Source organism: Magnolia sinica, chromosome 1 (genome assembly GCF_029962835.1).
Source record: "Magnolia sinica isolate HGM2019 chromosome 1, MsV1, whole genome shotgun sequence".
Classification (NCBI taxonomy): Eukaryota; Viridiplantae; Streptophyta; class Magnoliopsida; order Magnoliales; family Magnoliaceae; genus Magnolia; species Magnolia sinica.
The window spans coordinates 39,534,438-39,554,797 of record NC_080573.1 but is presented as its reverse complement, the minus strand read 5'-3'; the positions used below and the strand labels follow the sequence as shown (position 1 = coordinate 39,554,797).

The 20,360-nt window shown below is 38.1% G+C and overlaps 2 protein-coding genes across 6 annotated transcripts in view; one reads left to right on the top strand and one right to left on the bottom strand.

The window, feature by feature from the left end:
* LOC131246432 (transcription termination factor MTERF2, chloroplastic) overlaps window positions 1-12,992 on the top strand; it is a 28,150-nt gene extending 15,158 nt beyond the window's left edge. For all 5 annotated transcript variants that reach the window (XM_058246585.1, XM_058246568.1, XM_058246595.1 and 2 more), the window contains exons 4-7: window positions 5,258-5,473; window positions 5,830-5,937; window positions 11,000-11,274; window positions 12,173-12,992. In XM_058246585.1, the coding sequence (XP_058102568.1) occupies window positions 5,258-5,473; window positions 5,830-5,937; window positions 11,000-11,274; window positions 12,173-12,398 (825 nt within the window). In that variant the 3' untranslated portion in view covers window positions 12,399-12,992. The remainder of the gene's footprint in view (window positions 1-5,257; window positions 5,474-5,829; window positions 5,938-10,999; window positions 11,275-12,172) is intronic.
* A 4,321-nt stretch (window positions 12,993-17,313) lies between these two features.
* Window positions 17,314-20,360, bottom strand: part of LOC131246423 (protein PELPK1-like) — a 54,390-nt gene continuing 51,343 nt past the window's right edge. Inside the window, exon 2 of the mRNA XM_058246540.1 lies at window positions 17,314-17,793. Coding sequence (XP_058102523.1) covers window positions 17,627-17,793 — 167 coding nt within the window. The 3' untranslated portion in view covers window positions 17,314-17,626. The remainder of the gene's footprint in view (window positions 17,794-20,360) is intronic.

Genomic DNA, 20,360 nt, shown 5'->3' with positions numbered 1-20,360 from the left:
GAAGGGGTTAATTTGGGAAAGTATGTCACCGGGCGCTGTTCCTATATTGTTAGCTCTTAAGAAAGAATGATCTTGGAGGATGTGGGATAGTTGTGCAATTAACTGGATTACTATCAAGTATTGGTTTTCTTTATTGGTTTAGATGATATGCTGCTGCACAATGCAAAGATATTTTTGAAGATCAATCTTAGGAGAGGACATGGTTAGATTCATTTTTGACTCATGGATGAAGGGAAGATGGCGTTTAAGACATGAGGTAGGTTGTACAAGTGGTTCATGGAGTTGATGGCCCCTTCATGGGAAGTTTTTAGTTGTTTATTTGGATGGTATGCCTATTTTTAGTCCTAATCCATCTGTGCACATCGATCATTTGTGGAAAACTATGGAAGGAGTCACTATATGTTAACTTGAAAAGTGTTTTTGTCCACATCAATGTGTTGTCTTTTGCGGCATATTGTTTCTGCAGAAGGGCCAAGGTTGACTAAGAGAAAATCAAGGCTATTATGGAGTGGCATAGGGCATGGACTCTTTTAAAGGCCCATTCTGTTCATGGCTTGACGATGTTTTACTTATATTTTCTAATCACGGTTTAGACTCATGCTCCCACTCTTGCTTCCTAGTTGTTTATAATTGTTAAACATTTTAAAACTGATGCTTCCTTGCTCCTGCACCGAGCCTGTCGCCGCTTTGCTTCATGCTTCGTGTAACTAGAGGCCGATTGCTTTTTTTAACGAGAATCTTAATGATGCACGGAAGAACTACACGTGTGAACTTGAGTTCTATATAGTGGTCCAGGCACTATGCATTTGAGGCATTACTTGATTCATCAATAATTTATTTTATATTTGGATCGTGAGGTATTCAGATCAAGGTATTCCGGAACGGTAACGGTGGTTGCAACGGCCACCACCGTTACCTTTAGGATACGGGTCGTAACGACTATTATGACCCTTGTAATGGCTGTTACGGTCTTTTTATTATTATTATTGATTAAAAAAATTGAAAAACCTATATTTGCCTCGTAATGTTGAAAACAAATCTGAAAAACCTGTATCTGCATTGTAACAGACAATGTTGAGGTTGTTATGGCCTTTACAGGGGGCATAACGGTCCACTAACAGCGGTTGCGGGTCATTTTTTCCATAATGGCTGTTATGGCCGTTACAACCTTGTAATGTGTAACGATTGCCACTGTTATCTTTATTTATCGGCCTTTACGACGCACCATGATTGAGATATCTCAACTATCAGAAGAAGCTGAGTGCTTCTCATGCATAGTAGACATCTTTTCTATAGGAACATATGTTACTTTTGCGCTCGAAGTTAGAAGTTAAAACAAAGCGGTAGATGCTTTGAGTAGGAGGTTGGTGCTATTGGGGATACTCACCTTGAAGGTTTTTGGATTCAAGGCATTAATAAGAACACAAAGACCATTGTCAGTGAAAAGGAGAGCTTAAGATGTCCTAGAGAGGGGGTGTGAATAGGACTATGCTAAATAATCAAAATAAGTGCTGAATATGTAAATAAATTAGAGATCTCAATTGCTTAAGTATTGAAACATTGATTCCAAATAATTTGTGGGACAACCTTCGCCTAAAGTTTTAGGTAGGACAATCTTATTTCACAAATTTCTTTAAAATCAAAACCTCAAACTTGCAAGTGTAAATAAAAATAAAATATTACAACATTCACCACTCAACTTGAAGTTAAATACAACCATTCATCACATAAAAAGTAAAGGCATTCACTACATAACACAAAGGATTCTAGTGGTTCGATGCTTTAAAAACAGCCACACCTACTCCACTCCCAAAATTACTCTCTACGTAATTTTGACTTTCACTATGAAAAAGGTTTTCTCAGAGTCACCTTAAAACCTGATATAATTCTTGTGATTTTCACGGGCTATCACAGCTAAACCCCTCACCGAGATTTTCAGGCTATCTCAGACAAAACCTACACTGAGATTTTCATTGGCTATCTCAGAAAAACCAAACAAAGTTTAGAAGGTATACTTATCTTCACCGTAGAAGACGTATCAGAAGCTTGTAGCTGAAGAACCGCTTTCTTGAATGTAGAATGTTCTTTGTTCAGTCAAATAGAAAGGGTCTAGGGTTCTATTGATTGTAATTAAGTCCAAACCAATGGCTACTTGAATCAATTCTCTTAAATCTCAAAAGAAGAGTATAGTTTACTCTCTTTAGAATAAAATTAGAAAGATTTGAGATTAAGGAATTGAACAAAAAACTATATAAATTAAATTTATAAATACCGTTCAAATAACTTGCTAATAACTTGAGCGTCTCTCTCTCTCTTGCAGAAGGATTTTGATAATTAACTTGTGTAATTCGGAATGAGAGAGGAACTCAATTTATAGGCAAAGAAGTTAAATCGTCGGCTAGCCCGAGGCAGTCTTCGACTAGCCCGAGCGGACCGGATTCAGTTCAATGGACTTCGGATTGCATGGGATAAGATTTATCCAAAATTCGGCTGGTTGAACACCCCAGTTCGGCTAGCCGAATTTGACCTTTGGTTTGCCGAATTCGTCCGAATTCCAAAGAATGAGGTCATTGGAATTTGACCTGAAGATTCTCGGGCTAGCCGAATTTCAAGCTCTGGCTAGCCGAACCAAAACTCGGGCTAGCCAAATTTGCAACAGAAATTAGTTTTGCTTCGGGCTTGAACTTGGGCTGGTCGAGAAACCTTGGGCTAGCTGAACCAAAAGTTAGGCTGGTCAAATTCTAAGCAAAATAAGTGTAAAAATCCAATTTTAAACAATTTTGAAAGTACCTAGTCCTAAGGTCTTTCTAGGGTTTTATACCACCTGAGATATATCAAATATCTGTACTTCTTTGACTAGAACGAAGTCTCAGATTTCATCTTGACTTTGAGCTTGATCTTCTCTTGATTGAGCTATTGTCAAGTTGTTTTGGCTATACGAAATTTGACAACTAAAGTATGCTTAAACAATTTAGCACTTATAGTTAGCAATGTGCTTTGTCCGATATGTGAGTGGGCGAGATCCAAAGTGTGAACTCATCTCACAAGAAGGATATTTATAAAGGTTTATGCTCGTACGTTTCCAAATGATTGTTTTGTGAAAAGATCCTATTTGAGCTACATAGAGGATTAGGCTGATACTTCGGAATAGATAAAACATTGATCATTATGGAGGAAAAAAAAATTCACTGGCTCAATATGCATCATGACCTTGAATAGTTCATAGTCATGATGTCGTAGATGCAAAGTCTCTAAAAGACATGCATACTGCCGTCCTTTATATGTTTCTTCTTGTTCCAATTATGTCGTGGCTGGATATTTCCATGGACTTTATTCTAGGTATTCTTAAGATTTAGTAGGAGCAGATTTGATATTCATTGTAATGGACTACTTCTAGAAAATGGTCCACTACATACCGTTTAATAGGATAATGGATGTTACATGTATCGTTGACATGTTTTTTCAAGGAAATTGTGAAATTTCAATGGGTGCCGAAAACTATGGCTTGGAAATTCCGAAGCTCGTCGGGAGCTTGTGTGCACTATGGAAGTGCCTGAGGACTATGCTTCAATTTTCTAGGTCACACAACCCTCAAGGAGATGACCAAAACCAAGGTAGTCAACTAAGTCTCGGTAACCTTTTGAGGGGTATTGCAGGTGATAATGTATCTTAGTGGAATTTGGGTTTGCCCTAACCGTAGTTTCCCTATAATAGCTCAACAAACTAGAATTCTCCATTTGAGATTGTAAATGGGAGAAGTCTATATCATGTACTTGGCACCATTATTGGTACAAGATCGAGTCAGCAACAATGTTGATGCTTTCACATAACATATCCTAAACTTGTACGTTCAGATAAAGAAGAAGATTGAAGAGAGTAGTGCCAAGAATGGAGAAATTGTGAATGAACATTGTTAGGAAAAGATATAAAGAAGCTAACTTCGTTATGCTTTGTCTTTGCAATGAAAAGTTTCCTAGGGGAGCTTAAAACAAGCTCAAGTCTGAGAATTTTGGGCTGTGCTGAGTCAAAAGGGAGTTAGGTGTCAACTCACACATGAGATCGAGTTGCTAGATGACATAGATATCTTGCCGAATTTCAACATGGCTAATTTGTTCAAGTACCATGGCAAGGTGCATTTCATGCAAGATGAAACTATTATTGATATGGACAACTCCCTGAGGAAAAGAAGGAAGAATGTGGACAAGTGCAGCGCATGAAGTCTACTGACAAACGACGAGGTCAATGTAAGTAGTAGGGGAAATGGAAGAACAAGCCCCATTTGAATGCATATGGACAACGGATAATTGAAAAGATTGGGTATGGACATCTACTAATAGTATGAAGCATCTAATTTGCAGGCATTCAAATTCTCTCCAACCTTGGGGGAGTGATGTAGGCCCAAGGCCTACCGTGGCCTGGGGCCAATATATGCTGAACTGTGGGCAATTCACTTGTAGAGGTGTGCTGATTTTGAATATCCGGTTGTTGATTTTGAAGTTCTAAAAAATTGGGGATGGTTTTGTAGATGTCCTTTCACTAGACCATTACAAATTGCTCAATTCCTTGTAGGTGAAGTTGTTGCTATCTTAGATTAGATTAATTTGAAATCAACATAACAGTTGGAAAAATCTTAATAAAATATTCATGCAAATTTTAGGGTGTCTTTTAGGGCCTATAAAAGTGGTTTTCTAGGAGGTAGAAAACACTTCAATTTTTTTATTTATAGGTTGACAAGTATTTGTAAGAAGTGAAGAAGTTCCAATTTCAATGAAGTTGTTTATCCTCCTATTCTAATATTCTTGTGGATGTGTTCTTTGTCCATTCTTGCGATTTGGGTATCATGATCTCACTGATTCAATAACTGGATTGTATCAGGTAGGTTGGGAATCCCAGATACAAAGTTTTTAGAAATGAACTCCCTAGCTGAAGAATATGTAAGAGAAATTGCCTTGTTAATCTTATTAATGTTGAAAATTTTGAGTAATTGGAGTGACAATTTCCTTGCTTTCTCACATTTTTAGGAACCCCAAATGATTTAATCTGATTATTCTTTGAAATTGGTCCCCAATGAAAGCACAAGTACTATTTTAGATATACTGTATTCAGAAATTCATACCCTTAAGTTAAATGCTTTATCTGGAATCAGTGGACGTGATTTTTATTTCCTTCCAAATTTTAAGGATATTCTCCCTATTTGATTTATTTTGTACCCACAATACTATGCAACTTATGTAAACGATTGGACTTCCTAATTCAGGTTCAGTACCTTAAAGAGTTTGGCCTGGGCAGTGAAGATGTTGGACGACTACTAGCATTTAAGCCACAGCTGATCGGTTGCAGCATTGAGGAAAAATGGAAGCCTCTTGTGAAGTATCTATATTACCTTGGAGTTCGCCGTGATGGCATGCGAAGAATACTTACACTGAAACCAATGATCTTTTGTGTTGACTTGGAGACAACCATTGCGCCAAAGGTAGGACTTCTCTGTATATTATGTCATAATAACGGGTAAAAGAGTCTTTCTCTGTCTCTCTCTCTCTCTTCTTGACCTGTTGATTTTGTTTAATAACATTTTTTTTTTAATGAAAAAGAATAACAAAAATCCTAGTGCAAAGTTCCCCCTCAAAGTTTGTCTACTCATAACCTTTCGAATCCCGGAGTCCATTTTAGATGCCCCCGATCTTGGATTCCTTATGCATTTTACAATTAGGGAGGAAAATTTGATGAAATATGGATAAAGATACATGAAAGATGCTTTTATGAATAGTTATACACTGACTGCCATTGATGCATTGAAGTTCTAAAACAATTGCTTTTTTCCTTGTGAAGGTTCGGTTTTTACAGGACATAGGTATTCGGGAAGAAGCCATCGGTGGGGTGCTAGTCAAGTTTCCAACCTTACTAACATATAGCCTCTACAAGAAAATTCGGCCAGTGGTTTGTCCCTCTTACTCTCTCTCTCCTTCGTATGTTTCTTCTTTGGTACTTCTATTCTTGCATATGTATTGTTTTAGAATTGTTGGAATATCTTCTTAATTATCGCATTACATCTACCACATCCATCTGCTTGTTATTAATATGGTAAAGACATTACGAGTCTAGCATGTTTCTTTAGCTATTCTTTTATCCAATTTTCGACAACTTGGATTTCATTGTTCAATTCAGCCAGACCAATGAAAAAGTTGCCAGTTTTATAGAAAATTGGTATATTTGACTCAGCCAATTACAAGCATGAAAGTTAAAGCATCTTTGAATATGACACACCCAATACATTGAAACTCATTGTCCAATGCCGGTGGACAGAGAAAGCCCATTTGAACACAAAACTAACAAAAACCAGAGCAAACATGTCGTATGGTTGGAGTCTGGTATTGGTACTCAGTACTACTCCAAACTGAGTCAAGACTGCTGAGCTTCGACGTGATCTCAACTTTTGAACACCAGTCATGTCATATTGTCATTTTTTGTCTAACCCTTGGTTGCATGAACCTTCTATCCATGTGCCACTCCTGCTTTGAATCACGCATCAAACTTGTGCTTCTGCTCCCGCTTCTTACTTTTTATGCTTGCTAATATTTTCAAACAGTAACTTCTCATTCCCAAACCAAGTTAGTTGCTATTGCGTTTATGTGTCTTGCAACTATAGTCAAACCTTGCTTGATGTGTTCTTGAATTATGTTAGAGGACATCTTACATTAGTAAATGATATTATATAATGGTCTAGCTTCTGTCATCTCTTGATCTCTCGGCTATACTCACGTGTGTGTTTCTGCATGCTCTGTTTTGAAGATGCAACAATGTTGTGTTTGAATCAATTACCTAAAATACGAAACCTCCCATGGTTGGGGAATCTCCTTGTAGCTCAACCAAGGTATTCCATATCGGTAACGGTGGCCGTAACAGTCTCCACCATTACCGATACAGGTATCGGCTGTAATGGCCGATACGGGGGCATAACGACTGTTACGACTACTGTAATGGTTGAAAATTTTCTTTTACTCGAAAAATTCTGAAAAAATATTTAGAAAATCAAGAATAATGTAAATTTTCCAAATATGTATTCATTTTTTTTGTTTTGATCATGTTTATGGTAGTGTTACGGTCCACTCTTTGGTGAGAGTGTTGTATCGGGCTGTCTAGGGAATTTGTGAACATGATTATATGTATCTAATGTTTACACATCACAATCAAGCATTAAAACTAGAAATAAGAAAAATTGCATAAATACTACCTTTTCAATTTTTTGAAAAAGAAGATGCCATTGGAGCTTCTATTCTCTCAAATCACTTTAATATACGTTTTTAATATTAAAAGCTATAGTAAGAGTGGTCGAAATCAATTGTAAAATGATCTAGGAGATTTTTGGAATAAGAAAAGTTAAAAAAAAAAGGGGGGGGGGGGGGGGAGAAAAATTTATTTAAATAGAAAAAAAAAGAGGCCGTTTTTCAACTGTTATGGGGGTAATGGTCGTTGTGCCCCGTAACGGCCGATACGGTCTCAAAAAATCAACTGCCTTGTTTCACCCCCATATCATGTAATGGTCATGGCCGTTATCTATACGTATCAGTGTTTACAGGCGTATCGTAACGGATACGGAACACCTTAAGCTCAACAAATTTCTATTATGGATTGAGCGATTCGGAGTATGAGTCGTTTGTGATCTAGATCGGCATTTTTTTGCAACCGGAAATTACGGCTCTATATTCTCACAATTGATTGGGTTAATGCAAATTTGTACTTTCAATGTGGAGATTTATGATTGTAATTATTTAGTTATAATCTAACAGCAAGCACGCGAGATCTATAATAATATCACCCTTTCATATGTAAATTACAATATGAGTTCATATATAAAAACTAAATTTCATACATAGGTATGTATTGGAGTAAGGCGCATGATCCTACCCCCAACATACCATGTATTGGAGGAAGTAGTGTACTGCATATCCATTCCTGTACCAAGTACCAAAGAAATCCTTGATCTAGGTAATCTTGGTTCGAATTATTAGATCATATTGACCATTTAAAAACCAAATCTAAGTTATTGGTAGAAAGGCTGAGTTGATGGTGGTGGTGATTGACTCAGTTCCTTTGTGTGGGTTAAGTTGAAGAAATTTAGCTTTTGAAGACAACTAAATGGTTGATTGAGAACTTTTTTTTTTGGATAGGCGATGAAATTTTATTCAAAATGGAGCAAAAAGCTCAAAGAATGATAACAACTAAAGCCAAGAAAGCAAGGGCCACTCATCTTGTCCAAAATCCCTAAGACACAATGCCCAACTAATTACTTCAAGCCTTGCTCTTTTATATACATCTTGCTTGGACCCATATTTGTTCCGGAAACTCCGGTTGCACCCTTCCCCCCCAAATGGTCCAAATTACCACCAATAAGGCTAACCTCTGCACCACTCTCTCCTTGTTCTCGAACCCTCCCCCATGCCATGGAAAGAAGAGACTTGCAATGGTCCCCAACTCGTGACATGCCAAAGGAGGTCGTTTGGATGCCTATAAAATCCTTAAGCTGTAACTGGATTACAAGTAATCAAATTACAGGTGTAAAGTGTTTACAGTCTGTCCTGTTTGGCTTTAAGCTGTAAACTGTTAACAGGTAAACAGTTGTCTGTGTTTAAATAACCTGTAAATTGTTTATAGCTTGTTATTGGGTATTCACACATGACAGAGCTTGGAGTGGTAAATCCTTTAAAAATCATCAAATGACATAAAAGTCTTTATTTAAGATGGATCATTGGGATAAGCCCAACTCAGCAAAGCCTATAGCTGATCCTTATGCTAAACCAATCATTTTGTGATGATAAACTATTGAATATAAACAATTAACTATTAATAAATATGTACATGTAGTGTATTGGCGACATACAGTGGCCTCCCCACATATGGTGTATGGAAATGTCTCCATGCCTAGATTTTTGGTGTTTTCCATGCTGCACACTTAGGACACCTTGACATTTGGCACCTGTACCATGTGTGTCCAGATAACATTGCTAACTAAGTCTTGTGTACCCATGTCCTAGTCATAATTTGTTTTTGCTAGGTTGTCCTAGTCATATTTGTATCCTAAAATTTTGGACTTGAGAGGAACCCCGCCATGCTTGACAATGCAAGTTACAAAGGTTGTTGCTGGATCACTAGATCATTGCAATCAGAATTATGTTTCGGCAATTAATCTGTCACACTGGACTGTCATGGCACTTGTTTAATGGCTTTGTATCATTTTGTGGCCAGAACAAGTCATGAACCATTTATGTGACTCTTTCTTAAATTCCATAATATCTTTGGCACTTGTCTTTGTATTAATGGAAGCTCCATCATGAAGAAGTGTTTCTAGCTTTCCTTCAGGAATTGTGATGAGCTAAGGGTCTGTTTGGGTCCTAGTATTTGTACACCGCAGATTGTCCAATCCAGGCATTTGGAGTGTATGCCCTGTTTCCCTTCAGGGATTAAGATTGGTAAATCCACCTAGCACCCCCAATCTCCAAAAGGTAGGGATTGACTACTCCCCTAGACAAAAAGGTCTGCAGACTCCCAAAACCATAAATCCGAAATAATGCCCCTATGTCTCGTCTCAGACAGCTGTATCTAGCCACTATTTGACCACCACCATATGTCCCATTTTTTCCAATTTCTATTGTTTACTTTTCTTCTACATTAGGTCCATCTGATTTATTCCTCTTTTTTAATTAATTTTTATTAATTTGCCTACTGAACAATTGATTTTCAAATTTTAAGATTTGTTACTCTTCTGGATGAAAATGAAACAAAAGACTGGTCAATCTAGGAATCACTGATCTAGGATCGACCAATAAGGGTGGCAATAGGCCAGGTAGCCCACCTGACTGGCTTTGGGCTGGGCTTGGACCTAGTATCTTGGCCTGTGGACTGGGATTGGGTCCCACGTGCATGGCCTGATCAATTTTGGGCTCAAGTTATTTTTTCCCAACCCAATCCAGCCTGACCCAACTTAATATGTATGTGTTATATCTTACAAACATGCCATTTTAATCCTCAGTGAGGCAAGCCATCTAATCCTCGGTTAGGCAACCCATCTATCTTCATTGCCCACCATTGGTTTAATTACTCAAAAATGTCTATTTCTTTGTGCATGTGTGGCCCACTTAATCTACAGATTTAATTGGGAAACAGGGACTTTTATCAATCTTTAGTCTAGTCTGGGCTGGGAAGGACCTGGGCCCAACCTTTTTTGGGCTTGGGCCTGCAAGGCCCATGACCATTCCAAGCTTAATCTGGGCTTGGGCCTTGGATCTTAAGTGTCATCTGGGCCTGGATGTAGCCTGGTCTGTCCTGGCCTAAAACTGGCCCATTTCCACCCCTATCAACCACTCCCAATAGATCCGTAAGTCCCACCATCGAAAAAGGCCCCCAAGAAATCCATGTCCATGATAATGCCTTGTTCTCTACTCACATGACTGGAAGCATTGGGCTGCTGTCAATTTTAGCTGTAGGAGCTGTGCTTGCTTCTTGTCATTGGCGACTGTCCTCTCCTTGGAACTGGCTAGTTCGTTTCGTAATAAAATTCATTCTTGATGAAAATTGTAAAAAAGGTTTCCATATCTTTTTGATGGTCACGAAATGATAGCGGCCAACGACTAGCACACCAAAAGCTCTAGAGCTGATGGAGAAGGATCGGTTTATCCTCATATGTAGTCCCTCCCAGGCAAACCTTGGCGAGACCTCCCCGTGGGCAACCCCTGATTCACACGGGTCCTTGAATCGCACAGTTCCACAATGGGCCCCACCACGTGGCCATTTTGCATCTCACAGACTCCAGCTTGTGGGCCACCCCACCCCAGTGTGGAGATACAGTGCAAACTTGGAATCACACCAAGATGCCCCTGCATCATGAAGCACCTATGCTTTTGTTATTCTTGGCACATTTTCTCTTCTCGAATCAGTTCTATCTGTTGTATTTAGCTTGTTTAATCGCATGAATTACCTTTTCTTGGGTTTTTATGATGTACAGGTCATTTTCTTGATGACGAAAGCTGGAGTCAGCCAGAGGGATATTGGGAAGGTGATAGCATTGGGGCCAGAGCTGTTGGGATGCAGCATCATAGATAAACTGGAGGTTAATGTGAAGTACTTCCTTTCATTGGGCATTACTCTCCAATCACTGGGGGAAATGATTGCTGATTTTCCTATGCTTCTGAGATACAATTTGGATGTCCTTCGTCCCAAGTACCGATACTTGAGGAGAACCATGGTCCGCCCATTGCAGGACCTCATTGAGTTTCCCAGGTAAAAGCATCTCAGATCATCCACCAATCTCTTTTTCTTTTTCCTTTTTCTTTTTTGGTCTATTTACATTTACTAGATATTCTTCTCTTGCTTGAATCTATTCAACTGCTTGGGGATAAACAACTCTTTTCCGACGATTTTTTTTTTTTTGGTTTTGATAATTGGACTATTATCCGGAATAGCAAATATGTAGGAAAAAAAATCAATTAGTTTCTGGGTAGCCTGAAATTCTTGCGACTTGTGAGGAATTTAGGGTGTAATTGATCTAGAACTTGTGATGGGACTAGATCTTCACAGACTGTTCATTTATTCATAACCATTGGGAGCAATCCATGGTGGAAAAAAATCACACTGATTGGATGAGCGTAACCTTTCAATTTGGGCCATTTTTTACAACCATCCATTTTTAATGGGCCGTAGATTGAATAGTTAGCATTGCCAAACCAAAGTGCTTCTTTGGAAAAAAAATAAAAATACACATTTCATGGTTGGATTTGTTGAATAGATGTTTCAAGATGACGATCACAATAATTTTGTTGCTCCACTCGATCTTGATGGTCCATTTTTTTATTCTACTGATCTGATGTTTGGATGATCAGATTGGTGTATTATTATTATTATTATTATTATTATTATTATTATTATTATTTTAACCATAAGTTGGCCCCAATGGTATGAATGAATGAATGAATGGTGCAAACCAATGATTGGCCATTGTACAGGTGACTTAAAGGCTTTGGGTATGTTACTAATGTCCCCATAAAGGTGGGGATGTTAGCATTTCCTGTTATTTAAACACCCATTTTCAGTGAAAAGAATCCAGTAAAATTTCACTTAGTTTTTAAAATTCTCCTCCCCCCCTACCCGCCATCATCTGAGTTAAAGAAAATGTCTGCAGGTTTTTCAGCTATTCTCTTGAAGGCCGAATAATTCCTAGGCACAAGGTCATGGTTGAGAACCAGATAAATTTCAAGCTACGATACATGTTGCCTGGCCCTGACGAAGAGTTCAATATGAGGGTAGAGGCTGCTATTGAAAGACGTCGAAGGTTTGAAAGTGGTGGCATGGATGATAAAACTCATTATTATCAAACGAATAGCTTCAGCGAGAGGATTCAAAGTTGATTAGCCAGGCAAGGATCATTCTTGAAAGGCTTACCTTAATCTTCACTGTAAAGTAACTTGTGTGTAAACGTGCTTAAAAAAAAAAAATCAAATGTGGAATGTTTCCTCAAAAGCCAATGTAGAAAGAAAAATCTTCAAATGTGGAATGTTCCTCAAAGCCAATGTAGCAGCCGTTCATCCATCATATGACTCCTTTCAGTTTGGCTACGGTTGCATGATGTTTCATCATCGAAGCAGTGCATTTGATGATATATTGCAACGGCACACAATGTATAATAGTAAAACGAAAGATCCAGCAGATTACGACCCTGGCGACAGTGCTCACGAAAAAGAGAGCCTGTTTTGAGTTTTCTACTTCACGCTTGAATGGATCCCAAACACTGATTTACTAAAGTAATGGAATTATAATCACCATAAATTACAATAATCATGCATTGCAACAATACGTTGTAATTGAAAGTCAGGGACATCCAAATGCTATCAATCCAAACGACTACATTGAAATGGTGTTGCTTTGGTGTCATTGGAAGAATGTTGTCACTGTAAATTCATAGGAATTTTAGTAGTTTGAAGCAGAAATAGATTTTTCGTTGAGTCAAAGTTCCTCGTGGGTTGAACGGGTTTCTCTTTGTGAATTTTTTTTAGCTGGCATTAGTGACTATTTCCAACTTGATTCCCATGCCAAATCAAATTTCTGATTGTGGTGCCTGTTCAACAGTGAATCTATTCCATTGAATGGTAGAGCAATGGCTGTGATTACCCATTCCCAACTTTAATTGACAAGTTAGCTGGTATCAAGGGTGGCAATGGGTGTCTGACCCGACAAGCCCAAACCTGGTTTGGGCCGGGGTTGGACTTACTAGCTTGGCCCGGGTGATGGGCTTGGGCCATCCAATTCATTGGGCTTGACGTAGCCCGGCCCAGTCCCAACCTGGCTGGACTCTACATTTACATATGTTATATCCTACAAGTATGCCATTCCAATCGCCAGGCAGGCAACCCATCTCTCTTGAATGCAAACCGTTAATTTTGTTCACCAAAATGTGTATTTCTTTGTGCATGAGTGGCCCACTTAATCAACAAATTATAAACATTCAAGTGGGAATAGGGATTTTATGCTTTGTTAGGCCCTATGATAGGCTTGGGCCTAGTCTAGCCTGGCACAAATCCGGCCCATTGCTACCCCAAGTTAGTCTCTCTGCTACACACACACACACACACACACACACACACACACACACACTCCATGCACGAGCCAAACCTCTCAGTATATCTCGACCATAGTTTATACATAATGCAAGTAGCCATGGGCAATATTACACACATAATTAGTTATTGCAGTAATCGTAAAATTCATATTTTTAAAAGAGATTTTGACTGTCTTTGCATCTTTTATCCTAATATTTCTGTCATTTAAGCGTAGCCTGTTCGGTAAAAAGCTCTATAGCACCACCTTGATGTGTGTGTGACATCTACTCCTTCCATCAATGGCAGCTGCTCAAGTTAAGTCGTAAGCCTAAAAGCTTACAACACTGGAAACGGTCCGGATGGGATGCTCAACATTAAAACTGTTATGGGGTGCTCTCTCTCTCTCTCTCTCTCTCTCTCTCTCTCTCTTAAAAAAAAAAAACAAAAAAACTTGTAATGTAATATATTTCCGCAATAATCTATATATATAATATGAGTAGCCATGGACAATGCTACCCATGCAATTAGTCATTGGAATATTACTAATCTTCAGATTTTAAAAGGAGAGGATTTATATCATTCAATCTTTTTATCTCCTCTTTGTATATATATAGTCCACATCCAAACCTCGCCTGAATGCAAATTTTTAGGGAGCCCGTGCGATGGGAACAATGTGATATTTATGTGACATCCACTCCATCTATCAATTGCAGTAGCTCATGTTAGGTTGTGAGGCGAAAAGCTATCAGGCTAAAACTCAACTGGGCCACACCACTAAAACAGTGGAGATGTGATGCTCACCATTGAAACCATTTTGCGGTGTTTTCTCTTCCTTTCTCTATGTATAGCCCCCGCTCACTTTCTCTGCGTGTGGTCTAGCTAGCTACACCATGTCCCCCCCCCCCCCCCTTTCTCACTCTCTCTGCCCTCCTCCCTGTGTGGTGGACATTAGTTGGCCATGATTACATTGAACGTTAACTACTTTATTAACTATTGCTAATGAATATATTGGCCTAGTATGTGTGCTCTTTTATCAATGAAGACAATGGACTTGTAGTTGCAAGGTGGCACACATCTGGCGTTGCATATGGATGTGGAACATGTGTCACATTGATGTAGAGTGGGCGGCAGGCCTATTCCTGGCCTAGATGGATCGAAAAAAAAGTCCGAACGGAAGCTGATGCAAGGGTGGGGTGAAAATCATTCCGGATAAGAGAAAATCATTCCGGATAAAGAAAAAATGCCATTTAAAGTGAAAATAATAAATTAACCATAACTTTTGATTGATAATTAGTTACAAGACGCACGACTTATGATTTTAGACTTGAATTTTGCTATAGGGACAACTGACACCGTAAGCATGTCGTGTTGCTCAATTTCGCGAGAAAACGACTCCTTCCTACTCAAATTTCTCATTTTCAGAAAACTAACTATTTTTACGAAGTTTTAGGTGGGATATAACTTTTTATTCTTAGAGTTTTAGTATTTGGTGTCTTTTTAGGTTTTGCTTCTTATCATGCCAGGAATTATCTTGCGTAGTTAGATTAGAACTTTTTATTTTTAATAAGTTTTAATATTTTAAGAAAGTTTCAATTTATTTGCATTAAGATTCTTAATTAGAATTTCGTTTTATTATTTAAAGTGTTGTAATCTTGGTTGAGAGACAAATTTTAATAAAGTATTTTGATTTTTTTTGACTCTTGTGGATTCGAGAGTCAATATGTCTTATGAACTCAAGGTATTTTTAACTTGAGGAAGATGTTGATCTTTCTCTTTATCCCTTGACACTCTTCCTTACGTCAGTTGGTATCAGAGCGAGGTTTTTCCTCGGGACGATGATATCTAACGAAAGTATGAGTAACAATCCAATAGGCGGTGCTCTATGAAATAATTCTGGGACTACGGCAACATTCGAGGCTTTCTAGCGGGAGAATATGTAAGCCATGCAAGGGTTACGGCAGCAATCGACCGTTTAATGGAAGTCTTAGGGTAGGCTCATGTTTGCGATGATGAGCAACCTCAGGCTCAATAGTGGGAACTGTACTCGTGTATTAAATTAGTGAACTAATAACTGATTCTGAAACTTAGGATGCATTTCGATAGGAGAAAAACCATGTAAAACTTGGGAAATGGAAAATATTTTCTGTTGATGGGAGATTTTTTTTGTTTTGTTTTGTTTTTTTTTTTGTTTTGTTTTGTTTTTGTTTTTGTTTTTGTTTTTTTTTTTTTTTTTGTTTTTTTTTTTTTTTTTTTTTTTTTAAAGTTTTGATAGCAAGGAAGAGGGTGGATTCCATATATCAATTATTTTAGTTTTCCATAGCCTAAGTAGACGGTGAGTATTCTCTCACAAAAGTGAGATTTTCACTTGCTATCCGAATAAGTCATTGAGAAATGAAATTCATGTTTCAGGAATGCTCATGAAATCAATCATTGGATAATCATTACACTTTTGCTTTTTTTACTTTTCCAACATTACAAACACGTTCTTAACCAATAAAAAAAGAATGACACACTTGTTGATTCTTTGAAATTATCCAATGCCAATAACCTATAAAAGAAAAGGAAAGATAACCCCGAACCAAACCATATAAAAGATTCAAGTGAGGGTGATCTTTGTAGGACCTGGTTCATCTAGTCAGCCAAATCATGGAAAGAGTCATGTCCAAAGAATCTCTTCAGTTGGATATTCCTCACAGGCTAATCATTGTTAAAAATGACCAATCAAAAAAATATACAACGATCCATACTGAACAAAGTCTAGATGTCTTTTAGATGATTGAGCATCTTTAAATAGATGCATTTTAGATGAAAATTCTTAATTAGGATAATTGAATTTAACAATTTATTTACTTTTAACTTTCAATAATATTTAATTTGAGAAAAATAACAACTTGAAGTGAACATGGAATTGCATGTTTCCAATTCCTTTCAGATAATGACCTTACATATGCTAACCTTGATTTAATAATTTTTTATTTTCTTTCTTTATAAGCCATTTTAAAAACTAATCACCTGCGTTTTACCTTTATTGTATATAATGCGAATAATCAAGGGAAAAATTCTCAATATAATTAGTTTTCTAATTGATTAAAGATGGGATTCAATTTTAAAGTAAAAATAAGAGCATTTAGATAATTAGAAGAGACTGTTTTCTTGTTGAAGGCTTCTCTATTTTTCAAAATAAGAAAACCTTGATACTTTAGAAGAGTACAATGGTTGGTACACAGCCACTAAGAAATTGTTCGTATAACATATAATAAATTGGCTTTAATTTAGATGGATCTTAAAAAAAAATACAGTAATTTCCTTTCCTAATTGGCTGATTGGTGGATATTTAATCAGTCACCCCTATGTAAACAATAATCTAAGTTCAATAAACAAATGGTTATTAATGAGAATTTAGGATCGTCAAATCAATTTAAATTTCCAATAATGTCCTACTAAAGTTTCCTATGACTCAGATGGTTTATTTAAGCCAAGCTTTGTGACTTTTTCAATTTCAAAGTGCTTGACCATAAATAAATTATTTTGCTAGAATAAAATCACTGCCCATTTTCAGTGGCTTCTGCCCACCTCACCCCTTTCTGCCATGTCTTGCAAACAACTTCTTCCTCCCAAGATTGTAAACAGAGAAACGTTTGGCAGGTCCATGATATCCAATCAACACCAAATGAATGAGAATTTTGTAATGGAAATTAATGACATTCCAAACATGCTAAGTCCCAAATGACTAATAAATGTAAACACGAATACTTTAACATTGAAAACCAAATCTCATAAAGATAAAATAAGAATGCAATACAACTGAAAGTGACAAAAGAAAGGCACAAAGTATACAATCCCCAGACCTACAAATCTCCCATAAAAATAGTCTTCACAAGAGAGTGTACTCCTCACTCCTCACATGCAAGGACTTCATTAAAATGATGCTGGTGATGTCCTACTATCACACCCAAAGTAATAAACTAAGCATATCAATGACTGGGCCATACTCCACATAATATCAATAACTGGGCCATACTCCACATAACTATCATGGGCTAGTTTGAAGGGGGTGGTGAGAAGAAAGGTATTTTAGGGATAGTTGGGATTGAAGGGATGGTTGGAATGGAGGGAATGGTTGGGAATGTTGGAATGGAGGGGATGGTGGGCATGGTTGGCAGCGGCGGCAATGTAGGCTTCGGCAAACTCGGTGTGACAGGCAGAGGTGGCAATTGGGTAGATGGCAATGGTGGTAATGTCGGCTTAGGTAGAGTCGGCACCGCAGGCATGGGAGGCAATGTGGGTTTCGGCAGGGTTGGGATAGTTGGCACTGGTGGTGGAGCAGCTGGCACGGGAGTGTCCAACAAGTGACGGGACGCAAGGCATGCGTCGTGGCTGAGTGACACAAAAATAAGCAGACATAAGAAGAAGCAAGTTTTTGAAGCCATGAATGGTAGTGTGGGAAGAGGTACTAGACTAGTTAAGATGTATGAATGAGATATGATGGGAAGAAGCTAATGGTCTGGGTCTTTTATAGTGAGGATAGCAGAGGAAGAGATCAGTGTGTGGGTGAGAAAATGAGTTTTGTTTGGTTGGTTTTGCATCTGTTTTTTGGGAGATTTCTCTGGTTGGTTGTATTGTTTTGTTGTTAGTTCACCTTCTAACTCTTTTTCATTTGAACAAAGGAAATGTCAAAGAGATGGTTAGAAGTTAAGTGAAGAAATAATACAAACACGCAAACCTCTTTTATATATCCTCGGTATCATCGTAGAATGGTCAGCTGAAAGGTTATGAGACAACTGAGTCCACGGTTTGCCGATCCAAACGGTTGATATAGTAGGACCCACTGTGGATGAATAAGTACACTAGAAATACCTAGATTGTAAGAATTCCCTATGTATGATTAACAATAGACGGTTTATAGAGAAAATACAACGGACTAAGAAAAGGTCTCAATATTGTACATAAAATGTTTTTTAAATCTGGAGGATTTTTGGGTGCATAGGTAATCCATGTTGAGGACCGTTGGATGGGATCATGGAACTATGGGTCCCACCTGTAGAAATTGAAGACAGAACCTTTGGGCCCGTGTATGTGTATGATAATACCTCATCTTTGTCGGATATAGATCTATGAATGGTTAATAATAGATGATGTAAACTGTTGTTTATGTCCGATGGTCCTCTTAACAGTCAGGATCGGAAGAGTGATTGGCTCCTTTCGATTTTGGGTAGCAGTTAGGTAGACCCTTTTGAGTAAAAGTCTCTAAAATTGTTTGCATGCTTTCAAATCCAGTGGGCCATCCATCTAGGCATTTCAATCTTATGGATATAATTAAATGTTTGGTGGACTTTTAAAGTGCTGATACTCGTTTCATAATTCGCTCTGTTTACATGGAAGTGGGCCAGCTTTAACTTTTAAGGGGAGCGGATGAGATGTTACCTGGGTAAGACCATAGTGGGTGTTGTCCTGATCATGAGCCTACCTTGATGTATGTGTTGTATATCCTTACCAACCATTGGTTTTTACGGCTCATTTTAGGGCTTGGTCCCGAAAAAGAAGCAGATTCAAATCTCAATTGGAGCACAACGCAGGAAATAGTGGTCATTGAACGCCTACCATTAAAAACTTCCTAAGGCCCACCGTAAATATTATTTTCCATCCAACCTGTTGATAAGGTCACGCAGACCTGAATGAAGGGAAACGATAAATAGCACCTAGATCAAAAAATTTTGCGGTCCCACGAAGTTTCTAATGATGGACGTTCAATCCTGATTGTGTGATCCACTTGAGATTTGGATATGCTTCATTATTTTTTGAACCATGGCATAATGCCGGAAAAAAATGATGGACGGCATGGATATACAACACATACATCAAGATGGGCCCATGGTCAGGGAAACACTCACTAATCCGCTCCAAGTTTCAAGGGATGAAAGAGAGTACTAGAGTTCAAATGGTCCAAACCTTCTGAATTGCGGGCCAACCTCTAAGGAGATCCTAACCATCTGGCTTTTCACGTTTGATCACTAGTTTGGATCACCAAACGTGACAGTAGATCCAATGGCTATAATCCCAGCTTATGAGATAACAAATACCAATACGTCGTGATGCATTCTCGCCAGCAAACTTCTTTTTCACTCGTTCTTACAATACGCTTACCTAACTCTCACTCTTGTTAAAGTGGCTTTAGCTTCTAGAGAAAGTGGTTATTTGATATGGCATTAGAGTAAAAGGTCATCTTCAAATCCATCACTAGGGCTCGTGTTTAAGGTTCTTTCATGCCATGGGTCATTTGGTAGCTTTGTATTTGATACGAATTAGAATCGAAATCACAGTACCCTGGATTCCATGTGAATAAAAACCTTTGGTTGTATTTGGCACCCTATATTTAGAATTTATTGGAAGGGCCTACCGTGATGTTTAAGTGAAATCAACCTTGACCATCAGGTGCATCATCCCATGTTATGCTCAGGGCTCAAAATTCTGCCACATTCATGATTTTGGTGGACCACATAGTTGGAAATAATGTACTAGGTAATGCTCACCCTCAAAATTGTTTCCCTTCATGTGGCCCACCTGAATTGTGGTTGAACCTGATCTTTTATGCCCAAGCATAAATTTTAGTTTGACATCTAATAGTTAGAGTGGATTTTATATGATCATCATGTCGAGCCCTGCAAAAAGTTAAGGGTGGATGTCACTCTCAGAACTGTTTTATTTGGTGTGGCCCACCTAAAGCCCATGTCAGCCTATTTTTTTTTAGCCACAGACCTAAGCTAAGATGATCGC